General features: G+C 40.1%; 1 protein-coding gene across 2 annotated transcripts in view; it reads left to right on the forward strand.

Moving 5' to 3' along the window:
- The first annotated feature begins 2126 nt into the window (after positions 1–2126).
- Positions 2127–16753, forward strand: part of REC114 (REC114 meiotic recombination protein) — a 112135-nt gene continuing 97508 nt past the window's right edge. For both annotated transcript variants that reach the window (XM_019968249.2, XM_070797053.1), the window contains exon 1: positions 2127–2300. In XM_019968249.2, the coding sequence (XP_019823808.1) occupies positions 2142–2300 (159 nt within the window). In that variant the 5' untranslated portion in view covers positions 2127–2141. The remainder of the gene's footprint in view (positions 2301–16753) is intronic.

A 16753-nucleotide genomic window follows, 5' to 3' on the forward strand; every position in this document is an offset into this window, starting at 1 on the left:
CAAGCTCTACTGGACTAATGGAAAGATAACTAACAAATACCCCTTATCTTGAATGCAAGTTATTCTACATGCCCCTCAAAGATGAGCCTGCCTGGACCACCACTGTGATAGTGTCACATCTCTATGTCAATTTTCCATACTCTTCACCATCTACCAAGTAAAATTCACTCTCCTTAGCTGCTGTTCAGTGCTCTTTTGCCTAACTCATCTTTGTGGCTTCATCTTCCTTAAAACCCCTTGCATTCTGGCTGGTTATGTCACTATCCTCATCTCTGCAACTTTGCTCTTCAACTCGCCCTCCACCTGGAATACCAGTTTCATCCATCTTCCCTTGGGATGCTTTTACTGACCTTTCAAGTTGGGACTGAAATGCCACTGCCATTCCAGATTGTAGAGTTTTACATTACCTGAATCCTTAAAGCACCTTTCACTTGGCATTAACGTCAGACATCATGTACCTCACTTTGTCTTCTTTATTAGATCCTAAGGTCCTAGAATGCTAGATTCATGCCTATTTCCATAACCCCTGTAGTTACTAACATAGCTATATACTGTAGACATTTAAAGGTGTTTTGTTGAGTGAATAAATGACCACTTCTCCAACCATGGCCTATGCATTTAATACCCTTTTAAATGCACGGTTTTAAAATTTTTCTGCATTTTAACTTTATGTATTGGATTAACACAGCTTCCATCTTCCATACACGATGCTTCCAATTTGACCCAGCCTGCTGCTAAGTCGTGTCAGTCGTGTCCGACTCCTTGCGACCCCATAGACGGCAGCCCACCAGGCTCCCCTGTCCCTGGGATTCTCCAGGCAAGAACACTGGAGCGGGTTGCCATTTCCTTCTCCAATGCATGAAAGTGAAAAGTGAAAGTGAAGTCGCTCAGTCGTGTCGGACTCTTAGCGACCCCATGGACTGTAGCCTACCAGGCTCCTCCGTCCATGGGATTTTCCAGGCAAGAGTACTGAAGTGGATCTCCAGTGCCTTCTCCGGACCCAGCCTGCATAGATACCCAAATTCTTCGCAAGTGGGATGGCCTCAAGGAGAGACTGCAGAGTCCACAGTTCTACACCAGCTGTACAAATTGCTTCTACTCTAAGGACGTTATTTTGCATCTCCATCTATTCCATGAGAGTAATAATCTCTGTTTTGCTTTAATTAACCACAAGGTTGTTGAGAGAACAAATAACAGATGTAGAAGTGCTTTGTTGATTATAAATCATTCAGACCTGTTACTGAGATGCACCTGCTATTTGAGCCTCCCCTTTCATCGTTGGCAACATCCCACCCATTTGCTCCTCTCTTTTTTAAAGAGAACTAGACTGTCTGGGGAGAAGGCAATGGCACCCCACTCCAGTACTCTTGCCTGGAAAATCTCATGGACGGAGGAGCCTGGTAGGCTGCAGTCCATGGGGTCGCTAAGAGTCGGACACGACTGAGCGACTTCACTTTCACTTTTCACTTTCATGCATTGGAGGAGGAAATGGCAACCCACCCCAGTGTTCTTGCCTGGAGAATCCCAGGGACGGGGGAGCCTGATGGCCTGCCGTCTATGGGGCCGCACAGAGTCGGACACGACTGAAGTGACTTAGCAGCAGCAGACCGTCTGGAGGAAATATGAATAGGGGCCGCAGTAAGATGGGTTTCCTGACTGGTGGGTGGAATTGGGGCTGTGTTTTGGTGGGGTTGAAGTGGGCAGGGCTGTTGTTATCTGAAAGGCTGCTGTGAAAAAGGAAACGACACTTGTCCACATAGTGCAGAGAGTCCCATTGTGTAGAAATCACAAGGCCAGTTATCAGAGCGGCAGAAGATGTCCTGGGCTGCCTGACGGAAGTTGAGGGCCGGAACTACTGAAAAGCCAACTACCATTTATAAGTGTCACAGTTCCACTTCAAGGTGGAAGTTACCAAAACCACTTTGCCCACCACCATGAGAAGATGCTCAAGGTCCAGAGCTACGCCCTTAACCAGAGGACAACCCCGACTCCCCATCCGCCCCACCCTCACACGAGTCTCTGGGGCTTGTCCATTGGCTTCCACTCTGGGGGAGGGTGGGCATTGGGTCACTTCGCTTTCTGATTGGTTAGCTGCAGCGATTGACAGGCGTGCTGCGGCCGCCCAAGCCAGGAAGAGAAACATGGCGGAGGCGGGAAAAGAGCACGCGGGTCTCGGGTTACCAGTAGGAGAGGCAGCACAGTGGCCTTTGCAGCGGTATGGCCGCTTCATGCCCTCAGGCACTGGGGAGCCGCCTGGGCCTGGCCAGGAAGCTGGGATGGCTTCTTCCCCGACTTGGAAGGTGAGGCCTGAGGGCGGGAAGGGTTGGGAGGCTCTCACCCGGCGCAGGGAAGGAAGGACGACTGCAGCCTGGTTCCTGAGGCAATGTGTCTCCTCCATTGGCAGGTGGATTCTTAACCACTGAGCCACCTAGGAAGCCCCTACCTTGTTTCAGTTCAGTTCAGTCGCTCAGTCGTGTCCGACTCTTTGCGACCCCATGAATCACAGCACGCCAGGCCTCCCTGTCCATCACCAACTTCCGGAGTTCACTCAGACTCATGTCCATTGAGTGGGTGATGCCATCCAACCATCTCATCCTCTGTCATCCCCTTCTCCTCCTGTCCCCAATCCCTCCCAGCATCAGGGTCTTTTCCAATGAGTCAACTCTTCATGTGAGGTGGCCAAAGTATTGGGAGTTTCAGCTTCAGCATCAGTCCCTCCAGGGAACACCCAGGACTGATCTCCTTCAGAATGGACTGGTTGGATCTCCTTGCAGTCCAAGGGACTCTCAAGAGTCTTCTCCAACACCACAGTTCAAAAGCATCAATTCTTCGGCGCTCAGCTTTCTTCATACCTTGTTTACCTTATCTTAAATTAGAGATAATAATGGTACCCACTGGGTAGTATGGTTGTGAGCTTTAAGTTAATATATATATAAATCACTCAAACAGTGTTTCATATAAAGTTATGTAAGTGTTTACTGATACTATCATGATTGTTTTATTTTGTCCTGGTGATACGTTTTAATGCCACGGGTTGCTGATCATTTACTTCCTTTTGGTCTGGTTTCACTGGTGGTTGTGGACCCTGAGGTCTTGGATTGTGCATGTGTATGTGTGTTGATATGATTTGGGCAGCAGTGGGTAGGAGAAAAGTAAAAGGAATGAAAATTTCAGGTAGAGGATACAACATGTGCAAAGGCCCTGCACCTGTACAACCTCAGAGAGTGTAATGTACAGACAAAAAGAACAAGTCTGATGCTTAGACAACAAGGGGTCAGATAACACGGGATGAGGTTGTCTAGATAGGTAGGCGGGTACCTTATGAACAATGTCCTAAAACCAATAGGGAGCCACTAAAGGGTTTTAAGTTGGAGCATTTTCATCTTTGAAAGATCACTCTGGTTGAAGAGTGGAGACAGAATTGGAGAGGCATACGAGTAGAGTTCAGAAGATTCCCCTGGAGAAGGGATAGGTTACCCATTCCAGTATTCTTGGGCTTCCCTCGTGGCTCAGATGGTGAAGAATCCGCCTGCAATCCAGGAGACCTGGGTTTGATCCCTGGGTTGGGAAGATCACCTGGAGGAGGACGTGGCAGCCCTCTCCAGAATTCCTGCCTGGAGAATCCCCATGGACAGAGGAGCCTGGCGGGGTCCATGGGGGTCTCCAAAGAGTCTGACATGACTTAGCAACTAAGTAACAACAACAGGTAGAGTCAGGAAGATCACTTAAAATGATTTTGCAGTGTAGTGGGCAATAGCTGATAATGACTTAGGATGGCAAGGGTGGGAGGATAGGGAGGGAGAATGGCAGTAGAGATGGGGAGACCAGGCATGTTAAAGCTATGTTTTGGAGGCCAAAATGATAGGACTTGGAGATTGACTGGATATGAGTGGTGAGAATAAAGAGCTCCTGGGTTTCTGGCAGGAGCAACTGGATTGGGAAACATTGGAGGAAGAACAGTGAAGGAAAGATCCAAGACTTCAGTTTCAGATGTATTGGGTTTAAATGCATTTATGCAGTATCCAAGTGGAGATGTTGAATGGAAGAACATCTGGGCTGGAGAGGTAAATGTGTCATCAACATGAAGGTGACATTTATAGTTAAGAGATGATACAAGATTTCAGGACCAAGCTTCAAGGTAGGTCAGGACAGGTAGAGGGGACCGAATCCCTAAAGCAGATTGCCAAGGGTCAGAGAGTTGGGAGATACCAGGAGAAGGCAGATCCATCAAAGCTACAAAAGATTATTATAAGAGGGAGAAAACAATTAACTTTGTTGAATGATGCTGCAGAGTGAAGAATAATGATGACTAAGGTGTGTCCATTGGATTTAGCAACATGAAGATCCTTAATGGTTTTTACCAAGAGAAGTTTCAGTAGAATGAAGGGGGTGGAAGCCAGATAGAGGTGGGCTGAAAAGTAACTGTAAGTGAGAAAATGTGACCAATGTGTGTGGACAATTCTTCGGAGAGATTTGGCTGTAAATATGAGTAGAGATGGGGCATAATGAATTGTTCACCAATTTCTAGACTATCAGAGCTAAGACCACTAAAAAAGGCATTAAATACTTAGTTGTATTCTGTAGAGCACATCCTGAGAAATTGTAGTAGTTGTTGTTCAGTCGCTAAGTCATGTCTGACTCTTCACAACCTCATGGACTGTAGCACTCCAGTTTCCTTTGTCCTCCACTTTCTCCCAGAGTTTGTTCAGATTCATGTCCATTGAGTGGGTGATGCCGTCTAACCATCTCATCCTCTGCCCCCCACCACCACCCTTTTCCTTTTGCCTTCAGTCTTTCCCAGCATCAGGGTCTTTTCTTCCAGCATATCTTTTTGCCTTTAATACTATGGGGTTCTCCAGGCAAGAATACTGGAATGGGTTGCCTTTTCCTTCTCCAGTGGACCATGTTTTGTCAGAACTCATTATGACCTGTTTGTCTTGGGTGGTCCTGCAGGGCATGGCTCATATCTTCATTGAGTTATGGAAGCCACTTTTCCATAACAAAGCTGTGATCCATGAAGGGGAAGTTGTAGTATAGCTTGCAAATGCAAAATTGAATGAATAGTGTTAAATCGAAGAATCACTTATCTATAATAGGATCTTGAAAGAATGGAAACGTTTGAGGACATAATTAATTGTTGAAATTGCCCAACAGGTTCCTTAGTACTGTCTCTTCACACCCTTATAATTCTTTCTCCTCAAGCATCTTTGTTGGGTGCACAGCCTCAGATGCAACTGGGTAACTGTTAGACTCCCATCTTGCAACCTGGAGGTCAGGGACATTAGACCATTCTAAGGAGTTATTACATTTCTTACCTCTTCTTTGCAAGGCTGTTCATAATTTCTTATAAGGAGCAGCACTTTTCAACAGTTTTCAGATGTTTGGCATAAAGCCACAGCTACAGTGACAAGAGATGAGGTTTGCTTTTGCAGTGCTTTTGAAAACTGAACATTTGTACTTTCCTTTGAATCTGTGCCGAACCATCCTACCTGCTGTGATCAGTTTCAGCCTAGGTCTGTCATTTTGGGAGGGAAAAACGAAAGAGAAAACAAGATTTGTTCTATTTTATGTGTTCTGTGACTATTGTGCAATAGTAATGATAAAAGATGAGCCATCTAAAGAACTGCACTAAGTCCCATGTGAATTTCTTATTTTAAAAATGTGGTACCTGCAGTAAGAAAAAAAAAATGTGTGTTAGGTAAAGCATAAAAATATATTATTTTGGAGAATAGAGTCATTCTGGTCTTTTTTTCTCTAGGGGACTTTTTAAGTTCAACCTTGGTTGAATCTATTTTGAGTTTTTTCATTTTTTCCTAAAATTGTGGGGAGAATCTGATTTTCTGATACTGTTCTATGTAGTTGTTTAATGACAAAGAAGACTTTCATCACAATGGGCATGATGCTAAGGCAAAAATGTTGATTAAGAGAAAAAAATGAATAGTACAACAAATCTAGTACTTCTAAGACTTGGAGTCATGGTTGAGAGGTAAGGTCAAGTCTGAGACATCTTATGTATAGACTATGGGATGTATATGTATATTGATTTATTTGTCTGAATTGAATTATTCTTATGAAAAGTTACTATCTATAGATAAGTTAACCACAGTTTGGAAGCAGATAAACTTTTTTTAAATTGAAGGATAATTGCTTTACAGAATTTTGTTGTTTTCTGTCAAAACTCAACATGAATCAGCCATAGATATACATACATCCCCTCCCTTTTGAACCTCCCTCCCATCTCCCTCCCCATCCCACTCATCTAGGTTGATTCAGAGCCCCTGTTTATCTTTCCTGAGCCATACAGCAAATTCCTGTTGGCTATCTGTTTTCATATGGTAATGTAAGTTTCCATGTTATTCTTTCCATACATCTCACCCTCTTCTCCCCTCTCCCCATGTCCATATGTCTATTCTCCATTGCTACCCTGTAAATAAATTCTTCAGTACCGTTTTTCTAGATTACATATATGTGCATTAGAATATGATATTTATCTTTCTCTTTCTGACTCACTTCACTCTGTATAATAGGTTCTAGGTGCATCCACCTCATCAGAACTGACTCAAATGCATTCCTTTTTATGGCTGAGTAATATTCCGTTCTGAATATGTACCACAGCTTCTTTATCCATTCATCTGTCGATGGGCCTCTAGGTTGCTTCTATGTTCTAGCTATTGTAAACAGTGCTGTAGTGAACAATGGGACACATGTGTCTTTTTCAATCCTGGTTTCCTTAGGGTATATGCCTAGGGGAAGGATTGCTGGGTCATATGGTGGTTTTATTCCTGGTTTTTTAAGGAGTCTCTATACTGTCTTCCATAGTGGCTGTATCAATTTACATTCCCACCAACAGTGCAAGAGCGCAAATAAACTTTTTGTAATACTGCGAAAAAAGTGTGCAAAAAATCAACAATTTAGAGACTTACTTGGTGGACCAATGGCTAAGTCTCCACGCTCCCAAGGCAGGGAGCCCAGGTTCAAGCCACGGTCAGAGAACTAGCTCTCACATGCCGCAACTAAGAGTTCACATGCCAAAGATCGAAGGTTCTGCATGCCACAACTAAGACCCAGTGCAGTTAAATCAGTAAATATTTAAAAAATCAGCAGTTTAGGACTGTGGTACTCAGATGTCAGTGTGCATATCCATCATTTTGTAAATCCTGACTTAGTAGGTCTGGTGTGGGCAGTGAAATTCTGTAGTTCTAACAAACTTCCAGGTGATACGGGCTATTGTTTCAAGGACCATACTTTGCAGAGCAAGAGTTTAGAAGATCTTGACTGAAATGGCAACCCTATAGTAAAATTAATAAAAATGAATTTGTGGGGTTATGAGGTAAGGCAATAAGATTAATAATGAATATGCAAATGTTGTATTAATAGGGTTAATATTTAAACCATCTGTCATTTAAGTGGAATGAGCAAATGAAATACATCTTGAACTTGATTTTAATTCCTTACATCTGTTAGCCCAGGCTTTCTGAAAGAATTATCATAAATAATAACAGATTGGTCCTTTTTATGTATTTTATGGTTGAATGTAATTTGTCTACTAATTTGAGAATAATTTTGAAAGGTGATGTTAATTGCAAGTTGCTTTTAAATTAAAGTTATACCACATTTTCCACACTCCAAGGATTTCTCAGACATGCCCTAATTGGTTGAACCTGACGCCGTCTTATTTTTTTCCTTTCAAAAGGGGGGAAAATCCTTTAGTTTTTATAGAAGGAACTTAAAATAATTGCCCTACTTAGAAGTTAAGAAATAGAAAATGAAGTTTGTACTTAAAATGAACTTTTAAATGCAGATTCAACATGAGATATACTTTGGGTCCTCTTAACAGTATCCTTTTTTCTTTGTATTTCATGTGCCTACATATGACCTAGCATATGATAGGTGCTCAGTAAATATTTGTGTGTTGGCTTACTTTTCTTAAGGTAGTGTGAGAATTATGATGTGATGATGTAGTTGCTCAGTTGCACCTGACTCTTGTGACCCCATGGACTGTAGCCTGCCTGGTTCCTCTGTCCATGGAATTTTTTAGGCAAGAATACCAGAGTGGGTTGCCATTTCCTTTTCTAGGGTATCTTCCTGACCCAGGATCGAACCTGGATCTCCTACATTGCTGGTGGTCTCCTGCATTGCAGGCAGATTCTTTACCGACTGATCCACCTGGGAAGGTATTTCTACTAGGATGTGATAGCTACTATTTATTGTTTATTTTGGTATATTTCTTACAGCAGTCCTATGAAGCAAATATTATTGTACCATTTTATAGATAAGGGAACTAAAATTCAGAGAGGTTCAGTGACTTCCCAGGAACACAGAGAACTTCAGAGAGAATTCATACCCTGGTTTTCATGCCTCTAAAACTTGTCCCTTTAACCACTATGCCGTTTGTCTTAGAACTGTTAATATTTCATATGGGAACTAGCAGTTCAGTAATATAGATGAGGAATTTTGAGATTAACACACAGGGTGAAAAATGATAAAAATGATTGTAACTTTTTTTTTAAGGAAAATTTAAGATTCAGTAAAACCCCAAGAAAATTATTTTTGAAAATAGTGAAGTAGTAGTTCTTCTTTGCCTACCTGGTCATTTTTGATTGGATGCCTGATGTGAATTTTGTCGTATTGGGTGCAGGATATTTTTGGATTCCTATAAATACTCTTGAGCTTTTTGCTGGGATAAGTTATTTGGAGGCAGTGTGATCCTTTCAAGTCTTGCTTTTAAGCTTTGTCAGGTGTGACCAGAGCAGCATTTGATCTGGAGGTCTTTTTTTTTCCCCCTCCTGAGGCGAAACTCTTCAACATACATGCTCTACCCAATGCCCTTACATTGTGAGGTTTCTCTCTCTGGCTGATAAGAACAGACCCTATTCCCTGCTCTGTGTGAGCACTCAGGATTGTTCCTGAAGTGCTTTCAGGTGGTTCTTTGCCCAGGCTCTGGGCATCTGCTCCCACACACGTATATGCTGAAAATTTGAGGAGGGGTCTCTCTCGGTGTGGCGCTCTACTCTCCGGAATCCCAGCTTGCAAACTCACCCTGACCTTCCTGGACTTGGACTCCGTCCCCTCCACTTAGGGACAGCTAGCAAAGCTCTGCCTGTGCTCCTTCTTGTAGTTTGGCCTGGTAACTTTCTCCAAGAAGTATTCTAGGTCAATGGTAAGACTCACTTCCTTTTTTCTGTTATTTCTCAGGAATCATGTCCTTTATTACTTGATATCCAGTGTCTTAAAAACTGGTGTTTCCTCTAATTCATGCAGCTTTGTAGTTGTTTCAGGCAGGAAGGCAGATGGTCCCTGTTATATACATTAGTTTGACCAGAAGTGCATGTCCATAGTGGGTCATTCGATTCAGCCCATTTTGTCATTTTCCAGTTCAGTTCATCAATTCAACAGAAATTACTGGATTATCTACCGGGTACTTGTCATTTACTTAGGCACTAGAGAAGCTATGGAACTATCCTTTGTGTTTCATCACTTGAGTGCAGGATTACGAGTAGGGTCTGGTCACTGAAGTGGTGTTTCTCAAGGTGCGGTGGGCAGACTGTTTTCACCAGTCCCTCGAGGTTCTGGTTGAAGATGCAGATTCATGGTTCCTGCACTAGGCCTAATGAATCAAAATCTCTGAGGATGGCTCTCTAAGTGATTCTTATGTACTGCGATCTGTCTTCATGCCCCACTTCTGAAGGAAAGGTGAAGGAGAGGGAATAGTTGATAAAGTAATACTGATATTGTTTAATGATTTATAATTTATGTAGTAATTTCATAAACCTCTTCCCACTAATTCTCACATTTAAGATCTCTATTTAAATCTTAGTACCCTTTTATACACAAGAAGCTGAGCTGGGCCAGGTTAAATAGCTTGCCAAAGGTTTACAAAGGAGTGGAGAACTGCTTCTAAAACTCTTGTCTTCTTTAAGCCGTTCTGCTGTACACTGCTGCTTCCTCCAGTGGTACCTCCTTTTATGAAGATGTAGAGGGGTCATCAAGAATTATTATTCTTTCATGTAGGTTGCTTTTTTAAAAAGTTGACAGATTATGTTGTTTTATTAATTAGTATTAAGATTGGCTGTGAATAACAGAAAATGCAAAATTAAATGGATTAAACAAAATGAAAGTTTATTATTTACATAACAGCACAGGGCTGGTATGATACTCCACAGTGTCAGGAAATGAGAATCCTTCTATTTTGTTCTCTGCCATGCATGGCTGTGGTCTCATAGTCCACAACAGAACTGATATTCTGTATGGCTTGGTGGAGGAAGGGATGAGGAAGTAGACAAAGGGTTCATACCTGCTGTCCCGTAAGGAAGTTTCTGGTTAGTTGCCGCATGACACTTTTGGCTGTAGCCAGAACTTAGACCTGTGGTTGTCTTAACTATATGAACAGCTGGCATATGTAGTCTGAATTCCATGAGATCATGTGTCCAGCTGAAAATCAGGGGCTCTCTTAGCGTATAAGGAAGAAAATGGTTATTGGAAAACAACTGGAAGTCTCAGCTAAGAAATGACAACTTATTCCTGGTTGGAACTCAAAAAGCATTTCTAATAACAGCAACAACAAGCAAAAAAACTTAATTTAGTACATAATTACTGTATGTCAGTACCTAGAAAGGTGATTGGCAGACACCTCCCAAATATTTATTGAATCAATGAATCAAGGTCAGATATCCTGGTAAATATCTGATCTTGCATTATATCATTTAATCTTCTGATGACCCTATAAGGTAGTTATTACTGTTTGTATTTTATAGATGGGGAAGTAAGTGTACTTGTAAGTTGCAGAACAAGGATTTGATCCTAAATCTTTCTATTCCAGATAGTGCCTTTTTAAAAAGTAGTAGTCATTAGTGTTGTTCACCAGATTATACTAAGATTGCATATCCCCAGTCTCTTTGACGTTGTGTGTCATGTGACTGGTTTTGACCAGTGAAAGGTGAGCAGATGAGCAGAAGGTGCCTATGGATGATTCCTCATCTTCTTTCTCTTTGCTACAGAATGGCAAGTATTGGCTGCCCTGCCAGGGGAAGTCCTCTAGTGAGAATGATAGGCAGTGTGAGGTAGGGCGGGAAGACAGGGAGGAGAAGGATGCATGGGTAGTGTGAGTGAGAAAGAAAGCCTTTTCTTTGGGGAGTTGTTAATTTCTACAGCACAATCTAGCCTACATCTGACTGATACAGAAATAATTTTTATAATTGTGGTTGTTTAATTGAATTGTATGTCACATACAGTGTACATTGTAGATTGCTTAGGCTTTTGTGGAAGGATTTTCTAACAGATGTTCTAACATTTTTTTTTTCCTTTTGACAAAATCATCACTTGTTCCAAAGTACCAGATTATAAATACATATTTCCAACTCTATTCTCCTTAAAAAACAAAAAGTTAATTTGATTGTGTAACAGACATAGTTTTCATAGAGGCTATGGCTTGTTTGCAAACATGATTTAAGGTAGAGTTTATCTAGACAAATATTTTGAAGAATGTTTTTCAGTTTAGTGATTGAAGAAGTCTCAGAAGTTATAGTTTAAAATAAGGTCCGAGAAAATAAAAATTCATTTATGTTTAGGATTTGTTCCCTGCCTGCTGTGTGCCAGATACTGTTCAGGGCTCTGTTTAGAGATGATTAAGGCATCACCATTGGAAGATCTAGCCAGTTAAGCTCAAGTACCTGCTTATTTGGAATATAGGGTGCTTTTTACCTAAAAATGACAATATGGCATCTGAGAAATAAAGTGTTTCTTTAACTCAGATTTAGAAAAACAGTTTGGATATTGGAACTGTTAGAGGTATGAATGAACCTTGTTAGTGAATAAATAGAAGATAGTGACTTCTAATTAGTGAATAAATGAAGATAGCAAGGCAGGTGCAGAGACCTAGGGTAGGTGTGCCAAAGGGAGATACTACTTTCTAGTATACGCTTTAGTCGTATCCAGCTCTTTGCAACCTTATGGACCATAGCCCACCTGTCTGTGGGATTCTCCAGGGAAGAATACTGGAATGGATTGCCATTCCCTCCTCCAGAGGATCTTCCCAACCCAGGGATGGGACCTGCATCTCTTTACCACTAGCGCAGGCAGGTTCTTTACCACTAGTGCCTCCTGGGAAACCCTACTTTCTGTATAATTGGTGATTTTTATAGTATTTATTAGTTTGGGAGATTTTCAAGGATTTCTAAATGTATTGGACAAATGTCCTATAACTATGTTTTATAGAAAAATCAATAACCAGAGGGACCTTGATTAGTAATCAGGACATAAAGATCTTATTCCTCTGTTGGAAGGTAGGTATTTTGAGTAAATATATTCCACTTATGGCTAGTAATCAAGGTGAACAAGTTAACTTCAATAGCTAGGTTTAAAAGCACTTGAAAATTTTACAATCGTTAATTTTATTGCATATATGTGGTAAAAAGAAGGGGAATCACATCTCTTGCTCTGATGCATGAGATTATATTTTTAGATTCTAAAGAAAAAACAAATTCCCCAGGTATATTTTTTTGGTTTGGGTGTTATGCTCTTAATAATTGTGTGTGTGTTTGTTACTGTTAATACTTTGCATTTCTGTGAAACATCAAAAGCAAAATACTGAATTTTACAGTTTGGTAATGAGTGTGTAGCAGGACCACTTTTATTAGCATAATATACCCTACAATTTGTTGAAATAATTTATGAGGCTCTTTAGCTTCCAAGAGTAAGGAGGCAACTAATAGTCTGCTTAACAATTTCACACATTTCCATACTTTATGATGCATAAATCAGCAGTTTGGGCCAGTGTATAGAGCTGTGACACTTTCTAAGGGGTCTTAAAAGCAGAAAGAAACTCAAGTTCATAATTTAGTTTGTCCCATCTGACAGGTAATGCTAGCCTTTCATGTAAATATAATTTAAGTACATTTGAAGTACTTTTCTATATTTTCATATATTTCTTTGAATCTTTTTGCTAGTTTTAGATTACATTTAGTACATTCTTGCACAAATACATGAATTTAAAATAGAAGACTCTCTGATCACTTCACCAATATATTAGTATAAGCTGTGCCTGAAAAGCCTGCTTGTGATAGGCACGCTCTGTATCTCAGTGTGTGCTACTGTGTTGATGGCAAAATGCTGCATAGCCAGAGGTCAGGTTGATGTAAGTCTTTCTTTCCCCAGTTTTATTGCGATACAATTGACATTTAATAGTGTATAAACACTTAAGATGTACAAAATGATGATTTGATATATGTATATATTGTGAAATGATTGCCACAGTAAGTTTAGTTAACCTCCATCACCTCACATAGTTACACGTTTTTCCCTTGTGATGAGAACTTTTAAAATCTGTCAGCAACTTTCAAATACACAAAACAGTATTGCTAGCTGTAGTCATGATGTTGTACATCTCTAGAACTTGTTTATCATATAACTGGAAGTTTGTACCTTTTGACCACCCCTACCCATGTTGCTCACCACCCTCTTTTTTTTTTCACCAGTCTGTCCTGTTGCTGTGAATTTGTTTTTTTCTTTTTTAATTCCACTGTGATATCATCTAGTATTTGTCTTTCTCTGACTCATTTCACTTAGCATAATACTCTCAAGGTTCATTCATGTTGTCACAAATGGAAGGGTTTGTTTCCTGTTTTTTAATGGCCTAATAATGTTCTACTGTGTGTGTGTGTGTATCCACACCATGTTTTTTTAATCCATTCATCTGTTGGTGGACGCTTAAATAATGCTGCAGTGAACCTGGGGGTAGATACCTCTTTGAAATAATGATTTTGTTTCTTTATGATGTATTCTACACAGAAATGGAATTGCTAGACCACGTGGTAGTTCTACTTTTAACTTTTTTTTTAGGAAGCTCAATACCGTTTTCCATGGTGGCTGCCCCAGTTTACACTCCCACCAGCAGTGCACAAGGGTTCCCTTTCTCTACATCCTACCAGCACTCGTTACCTCTTTGTCTTTTTGATGACAAATGGGAGGTGATATCTTATTGTGGTTTAGATTTTATTTCTCTGATGGTTAGTGATGTTGAGCACCTGTATCTGTTGGACTTGAACTAGTTCTTTAGAAAAATGTCTTTTCAGGTCCTTTTCCCATTTTAAAATTGGATTAGTTGCTTTTATGCTATTGATTGGTATGAACTCCTTGTATATTTTTTAATATTAACCCCATGTAAGATAGGTGGTATGCAAATGCTTTCATCCAGAGCTTGTCTTTTCATTTTGTTGGTCATTTTTTGATGTACAGAAGTTTGTTGGTTTGATGCAGTTTCAGTTGTTTATTTTTGCTTTTGTTGCTTGTGCTTTTTTTTAATATCCAAAAAAAAATCATTGCTGAGACCAATGTCAAGGAGCTTTTTCCCATTCTTTTCTTCTAGAAGTTTTATGGTATCAGGTCTTACATTGAAGTCTTTAACTCATTTTGAGTTAAATTTGTGAGTGATGTAAGATAGGGGTCTAGTTTCATTATTTTACATGTGAGTATCCAATTTTCCCAGTATCATTTATTGAAGAGACTGTCTTTTCTCCATTGAGTATTCTTGGCTCCCTTGTCAAATATTAGTTGATTTGTATATAAATGGGTTTATTTCTGGGTTCTCTATTGTGTTCCATTGGTTTATGTGTCTGGTTTTTTTTTTTTTTTTTTTTTTGCCTGTACCATAATACTGTTTTGATGACCTAAATCTTAAGCCACTAGAAAGAGAAGATATGAATGTGATGTTCTGACACCTTAAAATGATCTTTTTCTGTGAAGACTTTGTCATTAAAAATAGCTTTTTAAAAAATTTTCTGTTGTGCTAATGTGAACATTCCAGCAAAATGCTAAATTATCACCCATTAAAAATATTTCCCAAGAGCCTTAAATAAGTAAATTTTTTCTCAGATTCCTGGATTGTATTAGGCATTATAATATTTGGAATTTCTAGGATGGGTTAGGATACTTCATGTAGTACCCTACTACATGTAAGCTGAATGCTTTTCTTACCCCTGCTTCTGCTTAATCAACAAAAAATCCTTACGTAAAACTTGTGATTATGCTTGAATTTCTTTAATAAAGGTAGATAGAAGAGTATAGTAGACTCACACATCCGTATTAACAGCTTCAATAGTTACCAACTCATGGTCAATCTGGCTTCATTGATATTCTTTCCATGTCCATCATGTTATTTTTTTTTAATATTTACTTATTTATTTGACTGTACCTGGTGTTAGTTGCAGCATATGGGATCTAGTTCCCTGACCAGAGATGGAAACTGGGCCCTCTGCACTGGGAGCACGAAGTCTTAGCCACTGGACCACCAGGGAGTCCCCATTATGTTATTTTGAAGCACATCTCAGCCATCTTAACATTTCATCAAATATTTTAGTTTGTATCTCTAAAAGATAGAAACTTAAAAAACCCCACAATAATAATACCATTTTTTACTCTTAAAAAAACACAAAACAGTTCCTTTATATTATCAAATAGTCAGTGCTCAAATTTCTAATAGTCTCATAAGTTTAATAATTCTTTTAAACAGGACCATACATGGTGATTGATTAGTATTTGTTTTAATCTTTGCGGTCTCTTCCCTATGTTTCCCTTATCTACCTCTCTTCCTTCCTTGAAATTTATTTGTTGAAGAAACTGAAGAGTTCTGAAGAGTTTCTGACTTTATGATTTTGTGACTGCATCTCTGGAGTGCAATTAATGTGATCCTTAGTTCTCTGTATTTCTTGTGAATTGATAGCTGAATCCAGAGGCTTGATAACATTCAGATTCAGTTTTTTTGTTCTGGGGGTTTTATGGCTAGACTACCGGTAGGCATACCTATTGGAAGTGTGTGATGCCTGTTTATGTCTCTGGAGTTGCAGCTGTTGCAGCACAATGTCTTTTTTGTTGTTCAGTCTCAGTCATGCCCACTCTTTGCGACCCCATGGACTGCAGCACACTAGGCTTCCCTGTCCTTTGCCATTTCCTGGAGCTTGCTCAAACTCATGTCCATTAAGTCAGTGACGCCATCCAACCATCTCGTCCTCTGTTGTCCCCTTCTCCTCCTGCCTTCAATCTTTCCCAGCATCAGGGTCTTTTCTGATGAATTGGCTCTTCACATCAGGTGGCCAGAGTATTGGAGCTTCAGCATCAGTCTTTCCAATGAATATTCAGGGTTGATTTTCTTTAGGATTGACTGGTTTGATCTTACTGTCCAAGGGACTCTCAAGAGTCTTCTCAAACACCACAGTTCAAAGGCATGAATTCTTGGGCATTCAACCTTCGTTATGGTTCAAATGTCACATCCATACCTGACTATTGGAAAAACCATAGCTTTGACTATAAGACCTTTGTCAGCAAAGTAATATCTCTGCTTTTTAATATGCTATCTAGGTTGGTCACGGCTTTTCTTTCAAGGAGCAAGTGTCTTTTAATTTCATGGCTGCAGTCACCATCTGCAGTGATTTTGGAGCCCAAGAAAATAGTCTGTCACTGTTTCCGTTGTTTCCCCATCTATTTGCTATGAAGTGATGGAACCAGATGCCATGATCTTCGTTTTCTCAATGTTGAGTTTTAAGCCAGCTTGTTCACTCTCCTCTCACTTTTATCAAGAGGCTGTTTAGTTCCTCTTCACTTTCTGCCATAAGGGTGGTGTCATCTTTGTATCTCTGGTTATTGATATTTCTCCCTGCAGTCTTGTTTTCAGCTTGTGCTTCCTCCAGCCCAGCGTTTCTCATGATGTACTCTGCATATAAGTTAAATAAGCAGGGTGACAGTATACAGCCCTGATGTACTG

Source organism: Bos indicus, chromosome 10, assembly GCF_029378745.1.
Source record: "Bos indicus isolate NIAB-ARS_2022 breed Sahiwal x Tharparkar chromosome 10, NIAB-ARS_B.indTharparkar_mat_pri_1.0, whole genome shotgun sequence".
Classification (NCBI taxonomy): domain Eukaryota; kingdom Metazoa; phylum Chordata; class Mammalia; order Artiodactyla; family Bovidae; genus Bos; species Bos indicus.